Here is a 10,662-nt window from a genome sequence, read left to right as displayed (position 1 = left end):
CTTTTCTAGAGGACCTGCATTCAATTCTCAGTACCCAGCTCATACCCTGTAACTCCAGCTCTGAGATCTGTTGCCTCTGACCTCCACTGGCAGCCTCACTCAACATGCACATGCATATACTACAAACAAACCGTCTTTAACGTTTTTTTTTTTTTAAAACCTCCTTCAGCTCTTCTTGCTATGATTGTATTTCTAACCTCCAGCTGTGTCTTATAGGCTAGATCCTATTGCCTTTCTTTACATTTTTCTTTCAAGTTACATTTATTTATTGGGGGTATATATGTGTTGGTCAGAGGACAACCTGCCAGTCACTGATCCCCTCCCACCATGTGGGAGACAGGCTTGGCAGCAAGTGCCTTCACCCGCTGAGCCCCCGGCCCTCTAAGATCGTATGACTTTCAGTACAGTCTGGACCCCTCCCTTTCTGCCCTGGGTAGACCCTGGTCCTCAGGAGGGCTGGCAGTGGACCACTCCTCACCCGCTGCGCTGGCTGCAGCTGCTGCCTCCCTGCCTGTCACTCACAATCTCCCCCATGCTGAGCCAGCCTGGGCTTGACCGGTGGGTTAGAAGGCCAACTTCAGTTCTCCTCATGATGACAGTGTAGGAAATGTCCTGCGTGCTCTCCCACGGCTCCCCCTGAGCTCTTCCCAGGGATATTTCCACATTAGAATCATGGGTGAGCCTGTGGGCATGGCGACAGTTTGGCTGGATATAAAATTTAATTTTTCAATACCAATGACAGAACATCGCAATCTCCTGGCTGCCAGTCTTTCCCTTGTGGAGTTTCTGTCGTCTGATTCTTGGTCCTTTTCCCCTCTAGGCACTTTGGAATTCCTCCTTCATTCCGCACTGCCTGCAAGCTATTCCCCACTCACTATTCTGTCCCCTTTCCTCTACTTAAGTCTGTGTACACTGGCCTGCTGACCCGGCTCCCACTGCTGCCCATCCCTCTGGAGCCCTTGTAGTGTCCCTGGGGGTTTCAGCTGCCTGGGCTGCTGTGGGAGAGGGGGAAGAGGCAGCCACTCCCCAGATCCAAAACAAGGGACGACGCTGGGTGGGAGGTGGGTCTAAGTCCAGCCCTCCCCCAGTTTTTGCTGTCCTCAGGGCCTTCTCCCCACCGCTCCTGCGGCTCCTCTCTGGGCTACACCTGTGGTATCAGCCTCGATCCACAGGGAGCCCTGGCTCCTGTGAGGCCGCCCGGGCTCCTGTGAGGCTGCCTGGGCTCCTGTGAGGCTGCCTGGCCCTCCCCTGTTGAGGCAGGGGTGAGCTGTTTGGGTTAAGCATGGATTCCCTTCCACGCCAGCCCCACCCTGCTCCCTCTGAGACATTCTTCCTACAGGAAGCTACTTGCTAGGTCTCTGGAGGTGTCTTAGGCACCAGCATCCTCTCTAGGACAATTCACCTTGGCTAGAAGCTGCCACATGACCCCAGAGCTGGAAGCCAGAAGAATCCCAATGTGACTGGTTGGTACCTGCCATTAGAGGGGGTACAGAACCCACTGGGCCTCCGTGACTCGGGAGGCTCCAATCCAAGAGCCCTCATGCCAGCTGCTCTTGGGAAGACCCAAAGAGAGTCTATGAAAAGCACAAAAACCCAGGCCACGAGGACACCACTGTGTCTTTAACTCATAGGACTTTACAAAACTCTGGAGACCCCACAGCCCGCTGGCCTGCGTCCAAGCTTCTGAGATGGGGTAGCTTCCAGCTGACCTAGGGCCACAATGGCAAGTGGAGCTGCCCATAAATATCTTACATAAATACGGGCTGGACTACGTTACCAGGTAAACAGTCGGCTGGCTGCAGCAGTCCATGGCCTAGCACCAGAAGGACCTGTCAGGCAGGTGGGCCTCGCCAACTCCTGCCTTGGTCCCAACCCAGGTCCCTAAAGAGGGCCAGGATTCCACAGCACAGCCTGCAGGGTTCCCATGTAAACGGTGGCCTGAGGCCTGGTCCACTTCCCTGGGTTCACTGTGTCCACTTGAGGCCTTCTTCCCCGTGACTTTCCACAGTCCTCCACAGAGATCCATAGCTTTCCAGAAGAGGTGTGAAACCAGGAGTCCCAGGTCCACCCATGTCCTCTCAGTGCCTTGGGCTGAAACATGGTAGTGGTCCTCTGTGGGGATTCCATGAACTAGTGCCTCATGGCCCTGCTGCTGGGCTGCTGGGGTGCTGGTCTGCTGGAGGATGGCTGTGTAGCCACTGGGGACATGGGAAGAACAGAGGGTCAGCAACAAGGTAAGGTGGGAATCCTCAAAACAGCCAATTCCAGGCAGAAGGTGGTGACCTTCTTCCTTCATTAGCTAAGTCCAGCAAAAGCAACAGCCCATCCCCCTCCCACCGTGGTCCAGCCTCATCTTTAAGATCCAGGTTCTGAAGGCTCAGGGGAGCAAAGGTATTCATCATTGTGTGGGACTATTCCTTTGGGCCTAACCAGAGAGCAGCGCCCGGGCAAGCGTGTTCTCCGCCTGAACTCTGGGCTCCCAGGGAGTTGGGTGATAGACAGCTCATGTTGTGCACTTGAGTAGACACTAGTAATGAGCCAGTAAGGCACCAGTCACCCATGTCCACAGGAACCCCACACATCTACAGCATCACTTACACGCCCATGTAAGCAGTGGGGGAGGGGCTCTGCTCAGATCTCACTCTTACAACTTCCAAGAAGGGTGGGAGACAGGAAAGCTTCACCCAAGGTTAAGCCAAACCCACCCAGGGAAAAGGGCTATCCCAGGACTGCTAGGGGCCAACAATGCCCTCCCCACAGCCCAGTTCTCAAAGATCAGCTAAATGTCAAGGTTCTGGAATTTGAGGTCCTAGGATGTAGTACCACATCTGACCACCAGGTGCCACTGTGGATCACATTATGTACCCAGACACCAGTCAGAAAATTGCAACCTGACCCTAACAGCTCGCTGCGTGGCTCTTAACAGTTCGAGGCCATGATCATCTTGGAGAGGCTAAAGATGATTCACACAGTATCCATTCTACACTGAGGGTCTTCAGCTGAGGACTCCTGGGTCTGGGCCCTCACCTCTATCATGTCCTACCCTGCAGAGCACCACAACTGGCCTCCCACCTCCCTCAGAGATCCTTCCTTCAGCAGCCTGGGCCTGGGGAGCCAACAAGAGACGCCATAGGGACTTGGAGTATCCACAGGGGTGCAGTACAACCAGCTCTACCTTGCAGATGGGAGGTGCGGTCCCTCAGAGCCTCAGGGACTTAGGGATCAAGGGACTACTCCCTCAGCTCTGCATGTCAGTACACACAGGCACAAGCATACAATAAAGCATGTGTACACATATGTGTCTGGTGCACACACATGTACTGGAAACACACATGCCTGCCACAGGCATGCACTGTAGCACATGTACTTGAATTCAACACGGTACACATGCCTGGTACATAGACATCACTGGAACAAGCATATGCAGTACAAAGATGTGGGCACACATGTATGCCTGAAGCCACGTACACATGGAGCATACACACCGGGGAGACACATTCCTGGAGCACACATATACCTGAAGAATGTATACACGGAACACGTACCCACCCAGAGAATTTACACCTAAAGCCCATGCACAACCCATAGAACATGCACCTTGAGCACACACACCGTGAAGGAACACACATACATCAGGAAGACATGTATCTGAAATACACCCCCACACACCCACATACACACCAAGAGCATATACACACACAGTGCATGCACATATGCCTGCACATGCACAGTTGACTCACATGCTTGTGTTGCTAATCCAATGTGCTGGCACATGTGCACATGCACCAGCTCACAACACACTGGTGTATGTGCACACACTGCTGCTCACAGATGCATGGGCACACAGCACCCACCCATACTGAATCCCTAGCCCTGCCTGCATATGGATCTGTGAGCTCCTGCTGCAACTCTAGGTCACTCTAGGGAAAGGGCTGGTACTGGGGGCTGGCAGTGCAACCCGTTCCTGCTCAGGGGAAACGGCTTGAGGCCTACTCATCGCCACCCACTGTGTGGACTCTGGGTGCCAGGAAGGGATGGCTGAGCGTCTCACCGACGGGTCTTGTTCCACCATGGTGGCGGTACTGGGACAAGGGGTGGGTTCCTGGCCAGGGACAGGAAAGTCTCATTTCCTCCCCTGGAAACCCGACTCACCTTCCTGGCAAGTGGGCCCTGTGTAGTTGTCCACGCAACGGCACTGCCCACTGATGGGGTCACAGTCAGCCCCACCCTCACAGCCACAGTGCAGGGCACAGCCAGGCCCAAAGCGGCCCCTTCTGCACTCTGTAGGGGCAGGAGGTAGGAGAGAGAAGTGTAAACAACTGTCCCATCTTGATGTGGGATGGTCTGTATGTCAAATGCTCTGACTCGTCAATAAATAAAACACTGATTGGCCAGTGGCCAGGCAGGAAGTATAGGTGGGACTAACAGAGAGGAGAAAAGAAAGAACAGGAAGGTGGGAGGAGACACTGCTAGCCGTCGTCATGACCAGCAGCATGTGAAGATGCCGGTAAGCCACAACCACATGGCAAGGTATAGATTTATAGAAATGGATTAATTTAAGCTATAAGAACAGTTAGCAAGAAATCTGCCACGGGGAAGTCTGCCATACAGTTTGTATGCAATATAAGTCTCTGTGTTTACTTGGTTGGGTCTGAGTGGCTGTGGGACTGGCAGGTTAGAGAGATTTGTCCTGACTGTGGGCAAGGCAGGAAAACTCTAGCTATACCATCTGCTGGACATGGGTAGACAGCCCAGGTGTTATGAGGTCCTCTGGGGAAGTAGAGAAGACCATGGGCCCCATTTCTTCTGAAAAGGATAACAGTTCCTACCCACTTTTTAAAAATCGGTGTTCTATAACCATGAGCTCAACCATGGAAAAGCACCAGCCACAAGCCCCGGGCACACATTCCTGCCTAGTGCCTGGGTTGGTGAGGCAGTGTAGTGTAACCACAGCTGCTGCCCCCAAGGCTGCATGAATCCAAAAGTCATAAGGTCAGTTTTGCACCCCCATCAGGACAACCCCCATCCTCAGTCTGGTCTGAAGGGGCCATGGCCATGACTGATAAGTCAGGGACGTATTTCCACCTCATTGGGGCCTTTCTCAGGACAGTCAGATGGAGTCCCCAGACTCTAGACTCCACAGAACAGGGCCTAACCCTGGCAGCTGCAGTGGGTGCCTGTGTCGTGTTCTAGCTACCACCAACAGCGCCGAGGATGCAGACTGGAGCAGAGATCTTAGAAAGGCAGAGTGTGCGGTCTGCAGCCTGGCATGCAGGGACCCAGCCCACATGATTTGACATTTGCTGTTGGTGGAAACCTACCCTCAGGTCCCATCCTGGACAGGCCCCTCCACTCACCCTGGTCACATGTAGCTCCTGTGCGCCCTGGTGGGCAAAGGCAGAGGCCGCTGATGGCATCGCAGGGTACACCTTTGTTGCAGTTACACCGCTGCCGGCAGCCCTCTCCAAAAAAGCCTGGCTTGCACCCTGGTGAGGGCAATGGGCTCAGTGTTCCCGTCCCCGAATTAAACAAGACAAGGAAAGGGTAAAGGGGCTGGGTGGCGGCCTGACACTCACCCCTCTCACAGAACTGGCCATGGAAGCCGGCAGGGCAGAGGCACTGGCCACTGACAGGGTCGCAGGGGGCTCCCTGTTGACACTCACAGACGCCCTGGCAACCAGATCCATAGAAGCCAGCAGGGCAGGCTAAAGGAGGACCCTGGTTAGAATGAGTCAAGGGCAGGAGGCAGCAGAAACCCCCAGCTTTCCCAGAGACCAAATCCAAGCACCGAGAGAGGCCCTTTCCAGAATGTCCTATCTCCCTCCTTCCTGGCTCCCACCATACTCCAGCACCCCAGCCAGGGCTCACATGACAAGGCAGAGGCATAAGGAGCCAGCGTGGGAGTCCTTATCAGAGCCTGGTCGGGGTCATCCCATCTCTCCCCATGAACAATGACCAAGAAGGTGGCCATTGCTTTCATGAACCAGGACCGGCCTAGATGGTGTGGGGACAAGGTAAGGGGACAGCCCCACTCACAGTGCTCACAAGCTTGACCATAGAAGCCAGGGCCACAGTGGCAAGCACCCGTAGTGGGCTCACAGGTACCATTGTTCTGACAGGAACACCCCAGAAGGCAGGCAGCTCCGTAGCGCCCAGCAGGACAGGCTGTACAGGGATAGGACAAAGGTTTCTTTCTTTCTTTCTTTCTTTCCTGCTTTCTTTCTTTCTTTCTTTCTTTCTTTCTTTCTTTCTTTCTTTCTTTCTTTCTTTCTTTCTTTCTTTCTTTCTTTCTCTCTCTCTCTCTCTCTCTCTCTTCTCTCTCTCTCTCTCTCTCTCTCTCTCTCTCTCTCTCTCTCCCTCCCTCCCTCCCTCCCTCTCTCTCTCTTTTAAAGATTTATTTATTTATTATGTATACAGTGTTCTGCCTGCATGCATCCCTGCAGGCCAGAAGAGGGCACCAGATCTCATTACAGATGGTAGTGAGCCACCATGTGGTTGCTGGGAATTGAACTCAGAAGGTTTGGAAGAGTAGCCAGTGCTCTTAACCTCTGAGCCATATCTCCAGCCCCCGGACAAAGGTTTCTTAAGTGCACCTGACTCAGTGCCCCTACACAGCCACCCAGACCCCTAAACTCTGCATCCTTCCCAGGGTCCAGAGCAAGGCATTTCAGTCCAGCTGCCCCTATAAACTCACCCTGCTCGCAGTGTGGCCCCATCCAGCCCAGGGGACAGGAACAGCTGCCGTTAGTGACATCACACAGGCCCCCATTTCTGCAGGCACACTTGAGCTCACAGTCCTTGCCAAACCGACCCTGGGGACACCCTGGGGGCAGAGGGTAGGCACAGCTGAGAATTCTGGCAAGGGTTGGACGTGATCTTGGGACATGTCCCCACACAGACGGGCATTCACTCAACAAACGCTTCCTGAGCTGCCTAGTGCTGGTCTTTGTCCTCAGCGTCCACTCTTCACCCAGCGTCTGGGGCAGCCAGCACAAGGTCTGGCCTGAGGGCCGCTCTAAGATAAAGTGGACCACAGTCTTCAGGAGACTGTCAGCACCTACATAACCAGCAAGGAGTCGGGAAGGCTTCCCATCACACTTCCTCAGGGCTGAGAATGTGTGTCCTGGAGACCCCAGGCCAGGCACGGCCAGACACGTGGGCTGAGGTGGCCTGCTGACCACCATACACTGCCTGCCCACACTGCTGTCTTCCCTAGGAGTGAACAAGGTGGCATCCTGGCCACAGCCTGGCCTTCTGACTACACTAGTCCTAGGAGCACTAGGCAAAGAATAAGGGTGACGAGAGCAGCCGTTTGTGGAGACTAAGGGAAGAGCTGTGTGCGTGGCCTTGGGACAGGGCACGCTGACACAAGTGTGGCCATGACCACTGTCCCCTGGTCCACCCATTTCTCACCAGTCCAGCTTATGTCTGCTGGGCAACCCGGCCTGGGCCTGGCAGAAAGGACTAGGAAGATATTCTTCCAAGAAGACATCACCAGGACGTAAGCAGGTACCAGGCTCAGGAGGGGGTTCCACTGGCCAGAGACATGAACAGGCCACTGAGTGAACCAAGTCTCAAGAGGCCTGTGTGAGCGGGGCCTGAGTTGGCACTCGATGACCTATTTGCCAACAGGGCAGGCTGTTCACATGGTGAGGATACTGCTTCTCAGCCCCGAGGTTTCTGAGAATCCAGTGGCTGTGAGTATGACTACGTCCCTGGGGAACGGCACACCCCCTCATGCTGGGTTCACTCCAGCAGCCTGCTCCATAACTCAACGACACGTCGGTGAACTGTGCATGTGCCCAGCCCCCGGCAGACACTCACCATGTTCACAGTGGACTCCAGTCTTCCCAGGAGAACAGACGCAAGTCCCTGACGCAGGGTCACAGGCCGCCCCTTGCCCGCATGCACACACATGGGCACAATTGGGGCCGAAGCGACCCTGTGGACAGGCTGTGGAGAGGGCGGGCAAGTAGTGGCTTCCACCTGGGCTCTGCCAGAGGCTGTACCAACCCCAACGACCGGACAGGAGACTCAGGGGCACACCGCCAATTCCCAGGGCCCTCCATCTCCCTCCATGAAAAGGCTCTGCTGGGAGCTGGGTCCCAGGCCATCTCTACAGAGACACATCGACACAACACCCCCAGCTCTGCCTGGATTTCAAATGAGGAAAGTCCCCACGTGAGTCAGGAGAAAGGCCCCTTCCTGGACAGGACGCTTGGACGATTGTACTCCGTGTCTGGCATATATCTGGGACAGAGCTGGCCAGAAGGCCGGGGCCCTCTGGGATCACACTGATGCCCCAGGGTAGTACACCCACTGCCACTCTACCTTAGTTCAGCAATGGGGGACCCAAGAATCGGGGAAGCAGATGGGCAGGGGGCTGGCCAACAGGGCCCCACCCCCTTCCCCAGAAATTCGAAAATAAGCCATCCCGCCCTGCAACCTGGCTCCTCACCAAGGCTGCAGTCGGCCCCAAGGAACCCGGCAGGGCAGTGGCAGGCTCCCGTGGCTGTATCGCAGGAACCACCATTGAGACACTTACAAACTTGTGCACAGCCTGGCCCATAGCGTCCAGGAGGACATCCTGCAGGGAGAGAGAGGGTCTGTGACATACGCTGGGGGCTGGAGTCAAACATGCAGCACCCCTGAAGATGGCATGGCAACCCCGTGAACTGCTCCCCTCCACCCTGCATCCCAGAATGGCAGACAGAACCCCAGGTCCCCCAAGGCAGTGGGCCGCACTCACGTTGCCGACAGTCAGTGCCATGGTAACCCGCAGCACATACGCAGGCCCCTGAAGCAGGGTGGCAGGCCCAGGTCTCACCAGGACATTGGCATGGGTGCCCACAGTCCTTTCCAAAGGTGCCAGGCTGGCAGGCTGGGTATAAGTTGGGTAGGGTCAGCCCTGGCCTTGCCCTCAGGAATCCCCCAGTTGTCCCTCTCCACAAAACGGATGTTAGGGAGAGCACTTACCCTGCTCACAGCCAGGTCCAGTGAAGCCAGGTGGACAATGGCACTCCCCAGTAACATGGTGGCAGGAGGCACCAGGAGGGCAGTGGCAACGCTGGGCACAGGCCTCTCCAAACCAGCCATATGGACAGGCTGCAGGAAGGGTGGAGTTAGGCAGGCTTCCCTGGAAGGGGGCTGTGCAGGGCCAGCTCCCGCCCGGCAACTGGGTCCAGGCACTGTGGTCTGTGCTCACCGTCCTCGCAGTGTGAGCCCCTCCATCCTGGGGGACAGAGGCAGGCCCCCGTGACATGGTGGCAGGTGGCACCTCTCCGGCAGGTACAGTGCTCCTCACAGTGAACCCCAAACAGGCCCTTGGCACAGGCTGTAATGTGAGAGAGACAGGAAAGCTGGAAATCACAGCCCCAGGGCCTCCGCCCTGGAAGTCAAGGGAAAAGGGAAGGCTGGGACTAGAAGCTTTGAAGAGTCACTGGATCCCCCTGAGGACCCCAGCTCAGCCTACCAGCATCTGCAGCCCCAGGCTTGGGTCTGAGCAAGGGGCTCTCTAGGCAGGGTCTGCCAGTGACCTCTGTGGAAGCGGAGACCCAGTAAGGTTAGAATGAGGCTGAGCCGGGCAGTATCCTGCCCAGTGTCCACTTGTCCAGACTCTGAGGGGGTTCAAAGCCTGGAGGGGTGAACAAGAACCGTGGGCACAAAAGCCACAGCCTGGCAGCATCCAGCAGTCATGGAGCCCTGGGCAGTACAGGCTTCAAGTCCAGAGACCAAGGCTTTCTCTCTGAAGCCTTGAGATGAGGCACACCCCTCTGTCCAAAACAGAAGCAAACCAGCCTACCAGGCTGGCCTCTTAGGTACAGCCCAGAGGCCCTGATCCCGTTTAACAGTGGGCCACTCCACATTGGGTCACATTGGTGCGGCCAGGCCTGTCTCGTATCTTCAGCATGGAGTAAAACGGGAGTAAAACTTGGCAGAACCTCCCAGCTTCCCAGAACCCACTCACGGCTCTGACACTTGTCCCCCGTCCAGCCAGCTGGGCAGAGGCAGTGGCCCGTGAGCGGGTCGCACATGCCCCCATTAAGGCAATTGCAGCTAAGCTGACAGCCAGCTCCGTAGTGTCCAGGAAGGCACTCTGAAAAAGCAGGGATTGGGAGGGAGGGTCTGACTTTCTGAGCTAGGGCTCTGTCCAAGAGACACTAGCCCAACCTTCCCACACCTGAGGCGAGATACCACCGCCAACCCCAGGGTGCTGCCCCCTCAACAGGAGTCCTCCTAGGCCTGAGGGCATGTCTACTACCCAGCCAGCTCACCTTTCTCACAGGCCAAGCCGGTCCAGCCCTCTGGGCACGTGCACTGGCCCAAGACGGGGTCACAGCTCCCTCCATTTCGGCAAAGACAGGAATGCTGACAGTTCTCGCCGTACAGGCCAGGGGGGCAGGCTGAGGTCCAGAGAGGAGAAGCCAGCCTCAGTGCCCGGCCAGCAGAGAGCTTTGGAGTTCTATAAGTTCCCACACATCGCCAAAGCCCAACCTGACTTTCAAGTCGGAATCTTATCAGGGCTGGTTTTATGATGCCCGAGCCCAGGCCTGTCCTGCACCCACCAACCTGGCCTTAGGGGTATGACACTAAAGGCCACATGTCAAGCTCCCTCCCAACTTCCCCAAAGGCCATGCCGACAGGAGAGCCCTGCTCCTACCC

General features: G+C 56.0%; 1 protein-coding gene across 1 annotated transcript in view; it reads right to left on the bottom strand.

Annotated features, from left to right (window-relative positions):
* Positions 1–1,592: 1,592 nt before the first annotated feature.
* Positions 1,593–10,662, bottom strand: part of Megf6 (multiple EGF like domains 6) — an 89,486-nt gene continuing 80,416 nt past the window's right edge. The window contains 13 exon segments of the mRNA XM_037203359.1: positions 1,593–2,198; positions 4,153–4,281; positions 5,358–5,486; positions 5,577–5,705; positions 6,037–6,165; positions 6,695–6,823; positions 7,825–7,953; positions 8,459–8,587; positions 8,750–8,881; positions 8,977–9,105; positions 9,206–9,334; positions 9,968–10,096; positions 10,275–10,575. Coding sequence (XP_037059254.1) covers positions 2,131–2,198; positions 4,153–4,281; positions 5,358–5,486; positions 5,577–5,705; positions 6,037–6,165; positions 6,695–6,823; positions 7,825–7,953; positions 8,459–8,587; positions 8,750–8,881; positions 8,977–9,105; positions 9,206–9,334; positions 9,968–10,096; positions 10,275–10,575 — 1,791 coding nt within the window. The 3' untranslated portion in view covers positions 1,593–2,130.

The sequence above is a fragment of the Peromyscus leucopus genome, chromosome 2, assembly GCF_004664715.2.
Source record: "Peromyscus leucopus breed LL Stock chromosome 2, UCI_PerLeu_2.1, whole genome shotgun sequence".
Classification (NCBI taxonomy): Eukaryota; Metazoa; Chordata; class Mammalia; order Rodentia; family Cricetidae; genus Peromyscus; species Peromyscus leucopus.
The sequence above is the reverse complement of the archived record's forward strand: the minus strand, read 5'-3'. Positions and strand labels throughout refer to the sequence as shown.